General features: G+C 35.6%; 1 protein-coding gene across 1 annotated transcript; it reads right to left on the reverse strand.

Moving 5' to 3' along the window:
- Positions 1–18,879: 18,879 nt before the first annotated feature.
- LOC107889983 (uncharacterized) lies at positions 18,880–20,369 on the reverse strand. The gene is made up of 3 exons (XM_016814513.1): positions 20,094–20,369; positions 19,784–19,988; positions 18,880–19,442 (listed from the first exon to the last, which is right to left on the reverse strand). The coding sequence occupies exons 1-3, from the start codon at positions 20,367–20,369 to the stop codon at positions 18,880–18,882; spliced, it is 1,044 nt and encodes a 347-aa protein (XP_016670002.1).
- Positions 20,370–20,946: the final 577 nt, after the last annotated feature.

Genomic DNA, 20,946 nt, shown 5'->3' on the forward strand with positions numbered 1-20,946 from the left:
GCTATGCATCCTGGTAGTGGTAAAATGTTTCATGATCTCCGTGAGGTTTATTGATAGCCTGGGTTGAAGCATGATGTTACGAATTTTATGGCTCGATGTTTGGTGTGTCAAAAGGTGAAAGCTGAACATAAATTTCCTTCAGGTTTTTTTGCAATCGATTGCGATTCCTGAATAGAAGTGGGAAAGGATCACTATAGATTTTGTTTCAGTTTTGCATTTGACGCCATCAAAGAATGATTCAGTTTGGGTTATAGTTGATCAATTTTCGAAGAGTGCACATTTCTTGGTAGTGGTACCAGTTATTTTTGCAAAAGTTGGCAGAGTTGTACATTGTGGAGATTGTGAATATGTAGTGAATATGTGCTAAAAATCGGTAAGTAAACATGTGATAATATTGTGGATATTTTAGCCTTTTGACCTATGAGACCGTTGGATATAGTTGACATGTCATAGGATTGTGAGTGCTCACTTTTGTGTTGTGTTTTGGGCATTGAGGCCCTAGGACAGGTTAGAGGGATAAGGGAATGTGAGCTAAGCTCTATTCAATTGGACAAGTTTGGTGTGTTGGAGAGTGTTAGCTTTATGCTTCACTTTTTGAGATATATTCGACTCTGTGAGTCATTTGGTGTGTTGGAGATCTGTGTGTCTGATGTGTGGTGATAGAACCCACTTTTACGTTTCATAGCTCAAGTGCCAAATTATCATAAATTATGACTAATGTGTAATGTGATATATGTTTAAATGTTATGCGGCTATTATGTAAATGAACCCATGAAAGTTGTTTGAATGAATGTAATATGACATTAAAGTTGGAAATATTGTAAATGTGACATATGGTTATTATGTTAATGCATAATCACTTGTTTGCGTTGTGGTTGTTCTGAGTATTCACTGAGCTTGTTAAGCTCACCCACTCTTATTTGAACCAATGCAGATTAGTTGTGTTTCCTATGTGAGCGGTGTGGTTTCGAGGGGTAATTCAAACAAGTCTATTTTTAATTATTCATAGGTGTCTATTATTTATCCGATTATGTTTTGGGAATAAGGCAATGTGCTAGACTATATACTAGTTTTTGTTGTGACCTTTAAGTTGTTTACTTGATTATTATGTTTTAGAATTTATGGACTTTAAGCATGATTTATTGGTTTCTTGCTCAATCATGGTTATGATGTTTTGGACGGCCATTTTTGACATTTTGATGCACATTTGATGATGAGAATGATGCACGTTGATTAGACTTAAGTTAGCTTGGACTATATACTTCAAATTGTTGGATTTTTTATGTCTATAGCAGGGATACCGATATTCAAGTTTTAATATCGATACCTCCATGATTTTTTAATGTGCAAGAAGTCAGTAATGTAAATTGGCATCAATACATTGTCATGAGTATCGAGATTTTGGTTTTTATACGAGAAATAATAGACAATTTTGGTATTAATTTTCCAAGTGGTATTGATACCACTTGAGAGAATTGTCAATACCTTATGTTCAGTATTGATACCTAGATAACAATTTTGGAATTTTTTTCTAAATGGTCCCAATGTATGTTTAGTTGTTTCTTAAGATACATTTGAAGTATGTTTAGCATGTTTTAAATGATGACTAACATATGGATGACTTGGAATTCGAATAAATACTAAATATAAGAGGGTTGCTTACCAATGTATCGACTCATGATGTGTATGATGTGAGATAGTGGTGTATCGTCTTGTTACTCAGGCCTAGCGATCGGACCAGGTATAGGGTGTTACATTTGGTGGTATCAGAGCCTAGGTTTATTATTACTTAGAGTTAGGTGATTGTTGTATGAATTGGGGTTTCATAACTAATGGATTTAGGAACCCAAGTTATGCTGATTGCTTGAATTGTTTGAAGTATTTCTATTTGAATTGCGTGAAAATTTTTGAAATGTTCGGATTGAATTACATGTGAGGTAGGAACAGGAACACATTGCCTTTAATCCTAAAGTTTGTTGTAAGAATGTAGCTTGGATCATCTCCTCGCCACTCATACCTTTGTCTATTTTTTGTTTTTGTGTTAGATTATTAGATACGCCTCGTAGACGTGTTAATGTGAGAGATAATTCTTAAGAGGATCGTATATCCTCTGCACCTCCTGTGCTGCTACATAGAGTGAACATACCTGATGAGGGTGTAGGCTCTTTGATGGAAGCAATCATTGGAGCGTTTTAGCGAATTACAAATGCGACACCTGCTCTGCACCTGCCAATCCTGCATCTGTTAGTCGAGGTTTGCCACTTGAACATTTGCAAGCGTTAGGTGGTAAAGAGTTTTCTGGGGTAAAAGGTATTGATCCAATGGCAGTTGAGTACTGGTTGGAGGGGTTGAAAGGATCCTCGAGCAGATATATTGTTCTGACGATGTGAAGTTGGTTGTGCTATGTCCTTACTCGATGGTGAGGCTCATCATTGGTGGAATACTATTAGGTGATGACTACTACTGATCATATGAATTGGGGATATTTTCTTGAGGTCTCTAAGAGTAAGTTTATGGGTGAATAACATATGGAGGCTCGTAAGTGTTAGTTTTTGGATTTGATTTAAGGAGATTTGTCAGTGGCTGACTATGAGGTAGAGTTTGTGCGATTTAGTCAGTCTACTCTTGAGATGATTCTTTCTGTGAGAGACCATTGTAAGAGGCTCCGATTTGGCCTTAATCGTGAGATTCGATTTTATTTGGTAGCTTAGAACATGGACATGTTTGATGAGTTAGTTGAGAGAGCTAAAGCAGTTGAGGAGACTTTAGCTAAGCCGCCTTGTTCTATGGTTTTTGAGTTTTGCAAGAGGACTTCTGATGTTTCTTCTGGTTGACTGTTTAAGAGAGGGCATGATATTCATAATTTTGGTAGGGGTAGGAGACGTAGGTCTCGACCGAGTCAATCTAGACAATAGAGTAGTGTTGTAGTTGATACTAGTGGTTCGACAAGTGGTTCTGGATGGTCGCTTTGTGCACATTATGAGCGTAGGCATTTTGGTGAGTGCCATAAAATGACAGGTGGATGTTTTAAATGTGTTTTGAAAGAACATTTTCTGAGGGATTGCCCAAATAGAGTTGAGGTGTCGTAGACTCAGAGTTAAACACCTGCTTCTGTGCTTGCTAAAGGCTGTGGTTGTGGTATAGGTAATGGGAGATCATTTAGGAAACAGATTGTTTCTTATACTATTGCTTCACTGGTTGAGTCTGGAGGTCTAGCTCAGGTTTATGCTGTTAGGGAACCGGAGAGTCAAGATTCGACTGATTTTATCGTAGGTACTTTTCCTTTGCAGTCTACTCCCTTGTTTTCTTTGGTTAGTTCTGATTTTACGCATTCGTATATCTTGTGTGAATTGGCTTGCAAGTTAGGGATTCTTGTTAAGACTATTGATTTGGGTATGACTGTTATTAGTTCTTTGGGTGATAGTGTAGTAGTGAACAAATTTTATCGTAGATTCTCCCTTATGATTCAAGGGCATGTTTTCTCTGTTGACCTTATCGAATTGACTTTTTACAATTTTGATGTTATTCTTCATATGGACTAGTTGACTGAACATAAGGCTAAGGTAGATTTTGAAACAAAGCAGATTATTTTGAGGAATAGTGGGGGATGGAAATTGTTTTTGTTGGTGAAAGATCGAGATTAAGTCTAATGTGGTTTCGGCTATGAAGGCTAAAAAGATGTTGGGAAAATGTTGTAAGGCTTATTTAGCTTATGTGATGAATTTAGTTAGTAAAAAAGTTGAGAGTTCAGGATATTCGCACTGTTAAAGATTTTCCTGACGTATTTCCTTAAGAGTTGTCGGGTTTGCCACAGGAATGTGAAGTGGAATTTGGTATTGAGCTCTATCCTAGTATTGTACCGATGTTCATTGTGCCCTATCGCATGGCACCAAAAGAACTCAAGGAGTTGAAGATTCAGTTACAAGAGTTGCTTGATAGAGGGTTTATTCGACCAAGTGTATCGCCTTAGGGTGCACTGATTTTGTTTGTGAAGAAGAATGATGGTACGATGAGGATGTGTTTTGACTATAGGCAACTTAACTAACCAAATAATAAACAAATCTAAAAATATACGAACTTAATGAGTTCTCCCAAAGCATCTAGCGTGGCGGGTAATTAACAGAAGAGTCTGCCAAACCACAACTCTCACCAAGGCTAAGAGTTCGACAAGTGGGGAACACACAGAATTTCTATACCTAGCCAAGACAAATACTTTACTTAATCTTATCTAGCCTTATTTTACCAACTCTACGCCAAATAGTAATCAGATACAAAGACTTCGTTGAGCGAGCTATTACAATTCTCCCCAAGTTAGGAAATTTCATTCTCGAAATTCATACATGTGAAAAGCTAAGGATACTTCTCTTTTATTAAACTTTTTCTTTCCCACGTAGACTCGAGCAAGCCATTTGACTTCCTCTGTATGCATTACAGCCCAGCGCGTCGCTTTATTGGTGTAGCCTTGGCATCGTCTCTCGGTGCTTATTCCTTTATATACCTTAAAACAGAAATAACTTCTGTAAGTTCGTAAGAACTTAGTGAGATAAACCTTAGAATATCTTTTTCAATCATTCTACGTTGCACATGGCATATTGTACATCCTTGGGTATTTCTTGGCCTTTTTTCCTTCTTTGGCCATACAATACTGAGACTACCATCTTTCTTTCTTTTTTCAAAACCATATTTCCTTCTTTTGGGCGTACTATACTTAACATCTTTTTACCTTCTGTATCATTTCTTAATTTTTATCTTTACATAATTCTTAACCTCTTCATTTACCTTATTATTAGGCTTAATAACTTATTCCATACTCACTAGTCTTATTAATATCTTCGGGTAGGATAGACTTCGCCCAATACTTATATTAGAATTTACTATATATTCCTTATTTTAGTACACTTTTTATTCTTATTCTTAACCCGTATAGTTACTTTACCACGTACTTTGGTGCACACTAATCTTTCTATCCATCCTTGTAACCATACGGAGTTTATCATTCATTTAGTGCCCATAAAAACGCATTATCTTCATATGGTCATCATGAATACCATTCTTTAGATTTCGTTACAAAGGCATTATTTTTTAGTAGAGTTTGCCACCAAACATTCCTTTAACAGAGATAGCCGCTAAGGCATCCTTTCAAAGATAGCCACAAAGGTTCACTTTTAAATGAGATAGCCACAAAGGCTCACTTATACTGTAATTGGTGTTTTTAACAATAGAGATTGGCCTATACTCACCTTTTTGAGGTTTTCCCCTCATCATTGGCACTCACCTAACCGTCCTTCACATATTCCATATGATGTTGTAGCCCAACCAATATCTTACACTACATGGTCTTCAGAGTGTCATGGATTTTTCCTTTCAGAGATTCTTATTTTTAGTCCCGACGGACCCTTTTAGATGACTCTGGAGACAGACTCATACACTTCATGCAGTCCCATGCTTGAAAGACTTATTCCTTTTAGACTTTTTCATAACATAGCATTCATGCTTATAGACATGTTACACATTCCCTTAAACTCATAACAGACTCTTTCACAATAGACTTGTTCATGTCATCAAGACACACATATACACAATTTACTCATTCAGACACATTAACCATTTTCCATATGAATCATTCATGCAAGTTCCTCAGACACACATTTCACATAGAACCATCACACCATACATTATAGCTTAATTTCACAAAATTTCTAACATGCATAATACATTTGCATGAGTTATCTTGGAGACTCACTTTATAACCTTAAAGATAGCTTAAACTTCATATCTAGCCCTTTCTTGAAACCAACTGCTTGAGCCTCGGACCCTTCATTCAACCTGATGCTATAGCTTACTCGCATAGGGATACTTTCTTAGAGTTTATTTGAGTAACCTTTCACCTCTACTTTAACTCAAACACATCACTAAGCCTTACTTGCTCAAGTATACTTACAGATCTACACTTCTTTAGCAGACACAGTCATGAAACGTACCTTGTTGAAAGGGAAATCACTAGTAAAAATTAGGGTTTCAAACTTATTTGTTGGGAGGAAACCTTCATCTGTTCAAGGCTCTCATCCTTAATATGGGAGACAACCCCCTTAACTTAACATGAATTTCCTTTTAACTTAACTTAAATTTTTATGGGGACATGGTAAAGGTCACGTCCAAACTGAGTAGCTTATCAAAATCTGCCACATCTAATAGGCTTACCTGACTCCTTTCAGCTTTTGAATCTTTTGATTCACATATGGTTAGTTCCTAACCAGATTTCCTTACAAATAGACGGGTACAAGACCACTTTGTTCACTGGAGGTATTATGCCTTATAGCGTGACCTCATACCTTACAATCATCCTTTTCCTTTCACTTATCATCCTAACCTAACTAGGAATCCTTGTCTACTTATTTCCATATCAAAGCTTGCCCATTCTAAATGTCAAAAATGTATTTGGGAGACTACTACCACTTAATCAAATATTCCTCTCTATAGTTCCTTAACTGTTCTTATTACAGAGGGTTGTATAAACAAAACACTCTCAGTTCGCCTACTATCTATGCCAGAATGGCTCTTTTTGGACAAACACTACTTAGCTTATCGTATGATTTTATAACTAGGCACCTTATTCATATTCATATACCCTTAACACTATTCTTGATTCATCATACTTAGTTTTCCCAAAGGTTAACCATAGGCTTCATTCCTTAAGAATTCGTCAGACCAGAGCGTCATTGTCGTACTCAAAAAGTATCTTATTACTTAATTCAATCCTAATGTTGGACACTTAAAACTATCCTCTTAAGCCTTATTCCTATAGACTATATATCAAACTTTCAGGACATCGCCCAAATGTGTACTCAAAGGGTTCTTATACTTAGTTTTGTTCTAACACTATACCTATTTGAAACTTATCTCATCTGCCTTTCTTCACCTAAACAATATCCAAACACTAAGGTTTCGTTAGGCGGGGTGTTACATTCTACCTCTAATTCTTCAACCTACACAACATAGTCTAGATTTGATCTATATCTTCTCAACATAAATACATGAAACACATTTTGAATCTTTGACAATTCTAGAGGTAAAGCCAATCTATAAGCTACTGCTCCAACATACTCTAAAACTTCATAAGACCTTACAAATCGTGAACTTAACTTTCCTTTTTGACCAAATCTTATAATTTTCTTCTAATCAGAGACTTTTAAAAACACTTTATCACCCACTTCAAAAGAAATTTCTTTCCTCTTCATATCATCATAGGCTTTCTGAAGATCTTGAGCAACTTTAAATGATTACGAATAATAGAGACCTTTTCTTCTGTTCCACGCACTAACTTAGGTCCTACTAATTTTCTTTCACTAAGCTCTATCCAACATGTGGGTGTTCTATATCTTCTACCATATAAAGCTTCAAATGAGACATTTTTAGACTGGCATGATAGTTGGTATATGCAAATTGAACTAGAAGAAGCTACCTTTCCCAGTTCAGCCCAAAATCAATTACAGATCTTCTTAACGTATCTTTCAGAACTTGTATGACTTTTTTAGACTAACCATCTATTTGGGGATGAAACAAAGTACTGAATTTTAACTTAGTTCCCAATGATTCTTGAAGTTGCTTCCAGAAACTTGAACTAAACCTTAGATCTGTGTTTGAAATTATAGTATATGGAACTCCATGCAGGTGCAATATCTCATAAATATAGAGCTCGACTAACTTTTCTAGTGAACAAATAGTGTGCACTGGCAGAAAATTAGGAGACTTAGTAAGTCGATCCACTATTACCCAAACTGAATTCTTTTTCGAAAGGACTAAGAGGTAGCCTTGACACGAAATCCATGGTAATTCTATCCTCTGGTATCTCCAAAGGAACTTGTTGTTTTTCTTTTAACTCTTTAATAAGTCAGACAAGTTAAAACATATTCTGAAATTTCTCTTTCCATCCCAAGCCATCAGTATGAACTTTTCAAATCTCTATACATCTTAATACCTCTTGGATGGAGTGAGAAAGGTCCCTGATAAGCTTTTCTTAACAATTTTTTCTTAAGTCATTCCCAACTAGTACATACATTCTTCTTATGAATCGCAATTCACCATCTTTACCCAAATTGAAGTTTGTTGTTTTACCAGACATCATCCGCTGCTTATACAAATCACACTGTGCATCCTTCATCTGCTTTTCTAGAATCTGATAAAGAAAAGTTGGCTTAAAAATTAACTCTACCAACAATGATCCATCATCAATCATACTTACTTTTGCTCGAAGAGAAGCTAATGCTGCCACTGCCTTACTACTCAGAGCATCAGCCACAACATTTTCCTTTCCTGGATGGTATTCAATAGTTAGATCATAATCTTTCAGCAGTTCGAACCATTATCTTTACCGCAAATTCAGGTCTCTTTGAGTCATCAAATACATCAAACTTTTGTGATCAGAAAACATATAGCACTTTAGTCCATACAGACAATGTCTCCAAAGTTTTAATTCCAAAACTAAAGTTGTCAATTCCAAATAATGCGTTGGATAGTTCTTTTCGCGAGGCTTAAGTTGGCGCGATGTATAAACTATAAACTTACCCTTCTACATTAAAACACATCCCAAGCCATTTAGAGATGCATCAGCACAAACAATATATTCAACACCAAACTCTGGCTTCGCTAAAACTGGAGCTTCAGTCCATACAAACCTTTCTTTCTTTTTCAATAGTCAAGTAAGAGGAATTGCCAACATTGAAAAGCCTTTCACAAACCTTCGGTAATAGCATGCTAGACCCAAAAAGTTGCGAACTTCATTAATATTTTTGGACAGATTCCATTCAAGTATTGCTTTTATTTTATTGGGATCTACTTTAAAATATCACAAACTTAAAAGCGGGTGGGGCTCAAGCCTTGAATGTTCAAGCCTGGGTCTGTCTCATATTTTAAACAGGCCTAATTTTTTTATCTAAGCTCATTTTTTCGATCTAAATTTTTTGTCCAAACCCTCTCAAATTTTTTAGGATTCTTCAAATTTAAATAGATAACCCAACCCTTTAATAATTACATTAGTTCATTTTTCAAGATGAAAATATTATAGTTGATGCTTTGGTTTAAATTGTTTGTTTTGTTTGTTAGGGGTTCATAATGTTGATGAAATTATTATTGATTTTAAAGTTTTGTCTATATTTTTGGTATTTTGAAATTTCAAAGAAAACTTATACAGTCATGAAAATTACGTAATTAATCATTTACCTTTTTTAAAAAATTTTGAGAATTTTTTAATTTTTATTTTAAATTTATTTATATAAATTTTTAAAATTTTAAGAATTTTTATAAAAATTAAAATTTTTAGATAATTTTTTTAGAATCAAATCAACTTGATTTGATGTGTAAATTTTGAGAATTAAATTTTTTGATTTTTTTAGAATAAAGACCAAATTAACAGAATGCATAAATATTGAAAGCTAAATTTGTTATTTTATCAATCAAAATTAAGATAAATTGATGGAAAGTGAACACTTTGATTAATTGTTTTTAGTTACTCACTTTATATTTTTAGAGAGATCAATTTACTCAATATTGAATTAATAAGGATCAAAGAGGTCTTTTTAGAAATAAAACCTCTCCAATTAATCCTAGGTTCAAACCAAATTATCATTAAAAATATTTAATAAGCAAATTGACCCTTAAAATATCTATTTTCTCACATTAGTACTTAACTTTTGGTTAAAAATTGCACCTAAACTATCAATTTTGTTGCATTTTACTCCAAAAGTGTATGATTCTGCTAATACCCTCATTGTTATCATATGACTTAATTCTTTTTAGGTTTTTTACCCCTTGCTTTTATATTTACAAGATTTACTTTTCATAATTAAAAATTTTTAGAATTAATTAACAAATGTTGTGTGTAATGATAAGAGACGTTTTACTTTCAAAGAGGAATGTAAGTTAGAACCTTAACAACCACCATAAAATAAACCTAGAAAATAAAAAAAATTTAATTAGCTTAGATATTATGATTTAATTTAATTGATGGAAAAGGTTTTTTAGCACTTTAGCATTTGAGTCATTTCAATCCGAATGAATAATACCTCTAAAAACCTCTAAAAACCTATAATACCTTTAATCTATCTTATATTTTATATTTATAACCCAAAACCTCTAAAAACAACCGGAAAGAGACCTATATTTTGATAAGTGGCAACATAAAATTTCATCATGCCACATATTATGCAGGATTTCTTTCTTTAAAATGTTCAATATTAGATTATTATATTAACTTTTTAAAAAAATCAATATTTATTAAGTTTAATTCATTATATATTAAATTGAGATAAAAAAATTCAAATATTAAATATAATGAGTTTTTTTAATGTGCTCTGAATAAAATTAAAAGAGAAAAAAAATCTTAATCCGATAGGCTCACGTGCCATCAATTATTGATAGAAAGAGTTGGATCTAGAGCTTAAAAGGATCCTGAATCTTTATTTATTTTAATTTTTACTGCCCACCTTGCTTAATTTATTTGCATGCAAAATTTTGTAAATTTAAGATTTTCCAGGTTGGACTTCAGTTGATTAGGAACCAACCTCCTGGACAAATATAAATATAGAGATTGATTGGGAAGCAGGTACCAGATCTGGGATAATCTCTTAGAAGCAAAGTCATTGATACAAATTAATTACTGTCAATCATTCAGATGAGATGTGACAGATTAATTTTATATAAAAAAGCCTAGGTGATTTCATCCATCAGTCGGACCTTCATGTGTCTTCTACTTTCCAGCTCAATTTACAACTACATCACATGAAAATTTATTAACATAAAGGACACTTACCCAAATGTGAAAATGTCTATTCTGGGATTTTCAATTTTAATATATATATATAAATTTAACTTTTTTACGTAACCTAACCTGCATTAATGCATTTATTTTTAGTAAAATATGCTAATTTTATATAATTAATGCAAGCAATGATATTAAAATATAAGTCAAATATTCTAAAAATTATATTTGTATAATATTTAAAAAAAGGAGCATGTATCAATATGCTCTTCTCTTCAATATAATAATTTGTATGTTGTATGTTGTAAGTGTTAAGTAATATTTTTGTTGGTAGTTATATCTAAAGTAATTCTGAATATTATTATTTTAATTATTTTAGTTTTTAGTTTAAACATTATATTAATAATATTTTATCATATTTATTGAAAAATATGATAGTAAAATATTACATGCATGGCTAGATTATATAAGTCCATAATAATAAAAATACTGATAATGGTTCATAAAAATATTTAATGTGTAAAATTTATTGAGTTGTCTATTTAAGATAAAATTTATATTTGATGGAGAATTTTTTTTAATTTATTTTATTGTTATAAGTGGCTCAATACAATTTTTACTTCGCTAGAATTATATCTAAAGTAAATTTTAATATGTTACTTCAACTACTATTATTAATAAAATAATTAGTTTACTCATCATTTTATCTTATTTACTAAAAACAATGTGAAAGTAAAAAATTGCATATTGCCATTATACTTCTAATATACATACTGATAATGATTCAACGTGTAAGAATTTTGAGTTATTTATTATTTATTGAATGTTTACTCATATCTAAAGTAATTTCTTAGATTTTATTTTCCTTAGAATAATTATATTTATTTTGAGTGTTATATAAAGGGTTAGTATCTGATACATTGATAGTGTATTTTTTCTATTTCACACGTAACTTTAAAAAATTGTCATGTATTTCATGTTATTTAAAATATATTTTTTTTAATATTTTAGTATACCCTTACAGGGCACTTGTCAACCCTGAAACATGCAATTTAATTTTAGAAAATTAATTTAATCTTGTAATTGTAGTAATATAGTTACCAAAATCTGTAATTTTGACAACTTCACTCCAAAAGTTCCCTCATGGTTGCCTCTCTTGCAAATACATGGATGGTCCCCGTCATAATGTGGTGATAAGTTAGCCTTAAATTCATTATTAAGTATAATTGGCTAACTGTCATTACTCACCTTCAAATTATAATTATTTAAACAAGATCACAAAAAGAACACACTCGATCTAATTCTAAGTTGGATGGTTGAATCATGACAAGGCTGTTACATTTTAAGGTTTTATCTCCAACTTATATTTTCTACATCATTTGACTCCATTTTTTTTAAAACTAGAGTCTTCAATGAATTTGTTTTTATTTTGAGACATAGAAAAAAGAAAGAAAGAAAGGTTGGCGTAGGTAAGTAACTTAGAGCCAAACATTCTTGAAAATGATTTCACCATAATATTGAAAAATAGTTGTTTTGGTATGTTCGTATAGGTTATCAATCTAGAATCCAACAATCTCAAACCTTTATGAAAATAAATCATAACGTTGAAAATAGATCTCCTCGATACATTGGTGTAGGTTATTGATCTAAAGAGTCCAACATTCATGACCCTTTGGAAAATAACTAATCATACATTCTAAAAGGAACCTATTAGTACAACAAATTATCATATTCTTTTATGATATTCAAATATTAATAACAATAACTTCATGCAAACTTTTACTACAACTTATCCATATGTGAAGATTTCAACTAAAACATCCGACTATAGAGCAAGGATCGGGACCTCATTATACCAAATTTAAATCTCAAACACGAAGCTTTGCGTGGGGTTCAGTCTGGACAAAATCCCAGAATTATTAAAGACCGAGTTTCATATATTATGCACTCTTGAAGGATCAAACTAAATAAAATCAAGGGACTCTTTTTTTTAATATAACGATGTTTCGAACTCGGGCTATTTTTGAGATAGATGGAGACCCGGTCAATAAACCACAACTTAAGATTTAAAATTAAGAGATGTAATTTACTTAAATTAAGAACTGAATCAAGGACCTATTTATACACGAGACAAAGATGGAAGGATTTATGTTCACAAATGCCCTTTAAAGCTTTTTATGCGGCTTCTTTATAACCCTTAATTTTTTAAATGGTTTAAAAACTTTATTCATTTTTCCCAACAAGACGTATTTATTGGTAAGGTTTCCATAATTGAATCGATGGTTAAATAAGTTAGTTTATCAATTTATTGATTAAAGTGGTGGGTTCATTCTGTTTGATTAAATAATTAATTAAAAAATTCATAAAAAAATAAGAAATATTAAAAATTCGATTTAACCGGTTCAACTGGTTTTTTGCCCAATTCAATTGTTCTATACTGGTTCTTAGGTCAAACGATTTAATACCCTTCTCTGAACTGATAGTTTAATTGATTCTCAATTGTATCCAATTTGATTCAAGCAACCTTAGAGCAAAAGATGTTGGGTTTCAAAAAATTCTTTAGGCTCCAACCTAAGTTCAACTCATTCAAATTACATGTTTTATTTAAATTTAATTACAAAATGTATAAATATTGAAATAAATTTTTTTATATGATTTACTATTTTGAAACAATAAAACAAGTTGAACCAAGTTAATAGAGCTAAACAATCTAGGTTAAGCCCAACCTAAAACAAGTTGAGTCGATTAGGCTGGACCAGCTACTCAACCCACAAATACCTCTGCTCCTAGTGCTAAACTTTCTACCCTTTCCTATTTTCTCTCAAACACTTGATCATTTCCTATCCTCATCATGAATACCAATCACGAAACATGCAAGCACAAATTTTCTCTCCATATCTTTCATTTCAAAATCTCACCACTATATTTAAAGAAAAGAAAACGAAGTTTCCCTTTAAGTTTCTCCCATACTCAGACTAAAAAAAAACCATATTCCATCTATTTTGATTTCAACTATGGTCATTCTTGGCATTCACTGGTTTCGCCGAACAAGATTTTACGAACCGAAGAAGCCAGTCGTTAAAAGCTTTTTTCATTTTGTTTTCAGGCTCTCCAACTTTGGGGTTTTTCTTTTAAAACTTTTTGCTTTCATGTAGATAAAAAAAAAACATTCATGTAAAAAAATGCTACTGAAATAAGGTTTCCTTTGATTTTCTACTTACGTTTTAACTTATCTACATGCTATATGAAATAAGGTTAATAATTAATTTTGGATGTAATCGTTTATAAATACACGCATTTGACATGTGACACCCCAAACTCGGCCTAGACATTATGGCCGAATCTGAAGATGTCACAAAAAAAGATTTTGAAAACAAAATCGATACGATAAATCATTCCAGCTTTATAACTCATATTCGCTTACATCTATTGTTAAAAGTATCATTTAATTAATTAATTTGTCAAAATGTGATTTATAGAGGAAGTTATAGAAAACGTTGGTTTTGAAAATCCCACTCATAATTTTCAAAAACCTTTGTTTTCGTAAAAACCATGGTTTTAGATATCCATCGCAAATAAAATGTTAAAACGAAAATCCAAATCCCAAACTTAAACCAAATAGTCCGGAGAGTCCTATTATTACAAAACTCCATAAATAATCCTTAAATTAAAATAAAAACCATAAACTTAAATAATTTACAAACTCGTGGTCACCGTGAGGCCCTGTCACACCACTCCGCCTAAGTCTGTGGATTACCTGAACAGAACAAACAAACAAATGTGAGTTTTCATAAACTCAGTGTGTAACCCAACAGAAATAGACATGTTATTCATACAGATATCACATACACAGTCAGATTCAAATTCGGTCTTAAGTCCTTTACAGATTCAGATTCAGATTTAAGTCCTTTACAGATTCAGATAACAGAATTAGATATGCAGAACAGATATACAGAATCCTACCCCCATCCTTTACACACCAACTCCGACCATCCCATCACACCATGTAGGGTTAGAAACACCCACCCATCCCTACACACCATATCGTGTCATTATGACACATATCAGATAATGTGCAGCCAAGCTGCCAGAATATAGGTGATGGTCGCCAGACAGAACACTTGGTTAGCCCTTACCAACCCTATGGTAGGCCCACAGTCGATCGAAATGAACTGTACGACCCTAGGGAAAATTTTAGAATTATGGGCTCACATGCCTTTATGGCTTGCCTGTGTTGGCCCACATGCCCGTGTGGCCCACACAGCCTGACCCAAAACCCACAGGCCTGTGTGGCATGCCCGTGTGGGCCCATACGCCCAATTTGGCCTAGCCCGTGTGGCCCACATAGCCACACCCACACCACCACACGATCGTGTCTTGCGCACGGCCATACCCTCGTCAAACACATGGCTGTGTCTCGTACACGGCCAACCCACAGTCAAGCACACTCCCGTGTGGCGTCAATAGTATGGTTTTTTGGCTTTCGCCAAGCTCTATTCTCTACGTTTTGGGAACACACCTGGTTCGGTTTTGATACAAAAACACCTCCAAGACACAAAGTACCTAAAATTTTGACCAATAAATCACTGAATTTATCGCTTAAATCGACATTAAACCGAAGTATATCGAAATAGACAACCCTTTAATCCACCAAAACCCTTACCTTCGAACAAGTAACGGTGATTTCGCATAATTAAAGCGCCGATTGGAATCCCCCATCCTCTTGATCTTCTCCTAAGCACCAAACGAACCCTATTAACCAATGATTCACTAACCAAAACAATAATCACACTTACCGCACTTACCAGAAACGCATAATGAACTCGAAATATCGTGATACTAAAATACGGCAGCAAACAGAAAAATAAAAAGCAAAATTGCAGGAAAGGAAAAGGAAGGAGAAAGTGGTAGAGAACAGAAAGAAAAAATTAACGCCAGATTCTTTTGGGAATTTTTGGGAGAGAGAGAAAATTTTGAAAAAGGAACATAAAACAAAATATGTTATCAAATCCTAACTCCCCCACTAACCACTCAACCTCAACTACCTCAGAATCCCAAAACCATAAAAACTCTACCATGCAACCGAGTAAAAAAAATAACATTCACGCTCACGCAAGGACTCAAACACTGGACCTCTAACACACTAACTCTCTTACCACTCAAACCAGCAAGCTCATTATGATACAAATTAACAGACAATTTTATATAAGCGACTTAAGAAAGGTAAAGTTTGGATTCTAAAATAACAAAATTTTCCAAAGAGTGAGACTTGAACTCAATACCTCATACACACACCCAGAACACTTAATCACTGAACCAGATACACATTCTGTGTCAAAATTTACAAAAATAGAAATAAATTAAGTGGGGCGTTACAACTCTACCCACCTAAAAGAAATTTTGACCTCAAAATTTACCTGATCCGATTAGATGAGGATATTGCTGACACATTGAGTCCTCAGGTTTCCACGTGGCTTCCTTCGTACCATGACTCTGCCACCGTACCTTTTACAAACAGGATGGACTTCCTCCTCAGAACCTTAACATCTCGATCCAAAATCTGAACTGGCTCTTCCACAAAAGTCAAATCTGGTCTAACCTCGATCTGCTCAATAGAGACAACATGAGATGGATCAGATCGATATCGCCTCAACATAGAGATGTGAAACACATCATGGATACAGTCTAACTCTAGAGGTAGCTCCAACTGATAAGCGACCGATCCCACACACTTTAGAATTCGATACGGCCCAATGAACCTAGGGCTCAACTTGCCCTTATGACCGAATCTCAGAACTTTCTTCCACAGAGAAACCCTAAGAAACACGAAGTCACCCACAGAGTACTCGACATCTCTCCTCTTCAAATTTGCATAAGACTTTTGTCTATCAGAAGCTGCCTTCAGACGATCCCGAATCAGTCTAACTTTATCTTCAGTATCAAAAACCAACTCATAACCCAAAATCTAACGCTCACCCAACTAGTCCAACATAGCGGAGTACGACACTTACGACCATACAAAGCCTCGTAAAGTGCCATCTAGATGCTAGACTGGAAACTGTTGTTGTAGAGGAACTCAACTAGCGACAGAAAATCCTCTCAACTACCTCAGAAATCTATCACACAACTCCGAAGCATATCCTTTAATATCTGAATCACCCTCTTAGATTGACCATCTGTCTGAGGATAGAACGCACTACTGAAGTCCAATCTCAAACCCAGAGCCTCATGCAATTTCTTCCAGAACCGAGAAGTGAAGCGAGGATCCCTGTCAAAAATTATCGAAATGAAAACCCAATGCAGTCTTACAATCTCAAAAACGTAAAGCTTCGCTAACTTTTGCAGGGAGTAGTCCGTCCGAACCAGAATAAAATGAGTGGACTTTGTCAATCTATCCACGATGACCCAAACAGAATCTTTCTTAGTGGGTGTCAAGGGCAACCCACTAACAAAGTCCATCGTCACCCTTTCCCACTTCCATATAGGAATCTTAACGGGTTGCAGCAAACCTAAAGGCAATTGGTGTTCAGCCTTAACCTGCCGGCACATCAGACAACGAGCAACAAAATCTGTAACCTCACGTTTCAAACCCGACCACCAGTATAGTTCACGAAGATCACGATACATTTTATTACCACCGGGATATATAGCATAAGGGCTACTACGCGCCTCCCTCAAAATCGACTACCTCAGATCAGAATCATTTGGCACAATTATTTGACCTCAAAAATACAAAACTCCATCCTTATTCAGTCAAAAATCAAAAGTACTACCACTTTCAATCTGATGAAACTGCAAACTTAGAGACTCATCCCCTAACTTCTTATACCGAACATGATCAATCCAAGTCGGCTTAACTTGCAACTCGGCTAATAGACCTTTATCATCAAAAAGACTAAGACGAATGAACATCGCTCTCAAATCAGTCATCACTCTACGACTGAGGGATCGGCCACCACATTAGCCTTGCCAGGATGATACTCTATCATGCCGTCATAATCTTTGAGCAGCTCAATCCAGCGACGCTGCATAAGATTCAACCCCTTCTGAGTAAGAAGGTACTTGAGGCTCTTGTGATCGGTGTAGATGATACATCTCTCACCATACAGATAGTGCCTCCAGATCTTTAACGCAAAAACCACAGCAGCTAGCTTGAGACCATGCGTCGGATAATTCCCCGCGTGTGTCTTAAGCTTACGGGACGTATAAGCCACAACCTTACCATCTTGCATCAGTACGCATCCCAAACCGATGTGTGACGCATCAATGTATACCACAAATTTTTTACCAGATCCAGGCTGTATCAGAATAGGGGCCTGAGTTAGAACAGCCTTGAGCTTCTCGAAACTTTATTGTTGTGCATCAGCCTAGAAAAAAAGAACTCCCTTACGCAGAAGCTTAGTCAAAAGAGCTGCAATTAGAGAAAATCCCTCGATACACCATCGATAATAACCCGCAAGACCCAAAAAACCACAAATTTTAGATACATTCTTAGGTTGTTTCCAATCAAGCATAGCGTCAATCTTTCTCGGATCAACTCGGATCCCCTCAGCAAAAACCACGTGCCCTAAAAAAGTTACCTCTCGCAACCAGAACTTTTACTTGTTCAACTTAGCATAGAGTTGTTTCTCTCGGAGTATCTGAAACACTACTCTAAGATGTTCATCATGCTCATCCTTGGTCTTAAAGTAAACTAGAATATTGTCGATGAAGACCACGACAAACTGATCCAGATATGGCTGAAAGGCTATATTGATCAGATCCATGAATGCAGCCGGAGCATTCATCAGACCAAAAGGCATAACTAGAAACACATAATGTCCATAACGAGTCCTAAATACGGTCTTATGAACATCAACTTTCATAACCTTAAGTTGATGATACCCAGATCAAAGATCTATTTTCGATAACACTGAAAAATCGTCTATCCTCGGAAGTGGATACTTATTCTTCACAGTCAATTTATTCAACTGTTGATAATCGATGCACATCCTCATGGTGCCATCTTTTTTCTTTACAACTAGAATCGGTGCCCCCCATGGAGACACACTAGGGCAAATGAAACCATGATCCAGAAGCTCTTGAAGTTGAGCCTTAAGCTCTATAAGCTCCTTCGGTGCCATTCAGTAGGGAGCGATGCACACAGGAGCTGTACCCAGTAGAAGCTCAATGGCAAACTCACCTTCCCGATTTAGAGGTAAACCTGGTAACTCCTCAGGAAAAACATCCAAAAACTCCCTCACTGTTCTAATATCTCCGACAGAAAAGTCCCCTGAAACTAAAACACTGACGACAGCCATATAAGCCTCACACCATTTTCGAACCAATTTCTCAACCACAAGAGCGAATATCACGTTAGACAGATAATCTCGACACTCACTGATCACAACCACCTCCTTATCATCCTTAGTCCTCAGAACAACCCTCTTAGTCACGCAATCTAAGCTAACTCGGTGCTCAACCAACCAATCCATACCCAAAATTAAGTCGAACTCCCCAAACAATAACTCCAATAGATTTGCCAGAAATACAACCCCTTGCACTACTAACAGAACATTCCTATAAAGTCTATGAACTCGAACAAACTTCCCCAACGGACTCAGTACAATAATTTCACTAGAAGTGCTCTCAACAGAAATCCCTAGGTTTTTGGAAACAGTACTAGCTACATAGGAGTGTGTACAACCTATGTTTATCAGAGCAGTATAAGGTACATCAAAAATAAAGATTGTACCGGTGATAACATCAGGAGCATCTCTATCCTCTCAGCGTCAAATAGCATAAATAGTGCAGGCTACCTCACCTCAGTCTGATTAGTACATCTGCCTGGTGCTCTCTGTCTTCGGCCCATACCATTACCAACCCTAGTCGGTCCACGAGCCCTAGGTGACTACTAAACTTCCCTCTGGGGCTGTACAGAACCCGATCCTGAAGCTTGCATCTAATTAGCCTGCTGTGGGCACTCTCTAATACGATGCTCCAAGGATCCACACCTTAAACAAGCCCCTAACCTCCTCCAACACTCACCCAAATGATGTCTACCATAATCACTACATGGCTGAATCCCAGTAGAAACAACAAGAACCCCTTCTCTAACAAGCCCATCAGGTCTGACCCGTTTCTTAGGCCTCTGAATAGAATTAAAGGGCTCTGAATACTTCTTATTCTTGCCTCTCTCGGTCTCTATTCTGGCGCTCCATGTGCTTAACCTCTTCGACGATCTACGCCTTATCTACCAAAACCGTGAACTCTCGCTCCCTCTGTGGAGTAATCAGTACCCTCAAATTATCCCTCAAGCCATCCTCAAAAAAATGCATTTCTCACACTCAGATGTCACCATGCCTCGAGCGTAGCGGTTTAATCTCAGAAACTCGGCCTCATACTCGACCACTGATCTATCACCTTGCGTGAGATTCATAAACCCACGCCTACGAGCATCCACATAGCTCGCCCTCACATACCTCCCCTGGAAAGCAGTATTAAAGAAGTCCCAATTCAGACAATCCGACTGAGTACCCTCCTCAATCAATAACCACCACTGATATGCCTCGTCGCGAAGCAAAGAGGCTGCACCTTTAAGTTTCTGCTCAGGAGTACAATCTATGTCGTTCATGATCCTCTAACTGGCCTCCAACCAATATTCGACCACAGTAGGGGTGACTCCAGTGACACCCCTAAACAGTTCAGCACTATTGGACCGGAGTCATTCAGTTACCGACCTACGGCCGCCCGATCTAGAATGGGGTTCAGCGACCCTCTCTAATACCCTCAACATAGGTTGGGATAATACGTCGTCCCCAACTGAAGGGCTTTAAGACCCAGTCTCAGTAGCAGGCAAAACCGATGTCTCACTTGTGTCTAAATTTGGCATACTACCTAGAGAGGAAGACACCGCTCGAGCCCCATACGGCCTCTACCATACCTACGAATACCACGATCGCAAGTTCCATGAGTGCTCATTACAAATTTCAAATTTTATCTACATTATAAAATTTTATGCATCAGTTTCAATATTTATTAGCAGATATTTTATGTGTAAATTATCAGAAGACAGATATGTTTTCAGAGGTTTCAGTCTCTAACTATTTCAGTACAGTTTCAGAAAGTACTAACTATAGTGTTTTCAGGTTATTCTATATAAGTTCAGAAAAACTTACAGGATCGGCGCCGGAGACTGGGTGTACCACATG

This window comes from Gossypium hirsutum, chromosome D02 (assembly GCF_007990345.1).
Source record: "Gossypium hirsutum isolate 1008001.06 chromosome D02, Gossypium_hirsutum_v2.1, whole genome shotgun sequence".
Taxonomy (NCBI): domain Eukaryota; kingdom Viridiplantae; phylum Streptophyta; class Magnoliopsida; order Malvales; family Malvaceae; genus Gossypium; species Gossypium hirsutum.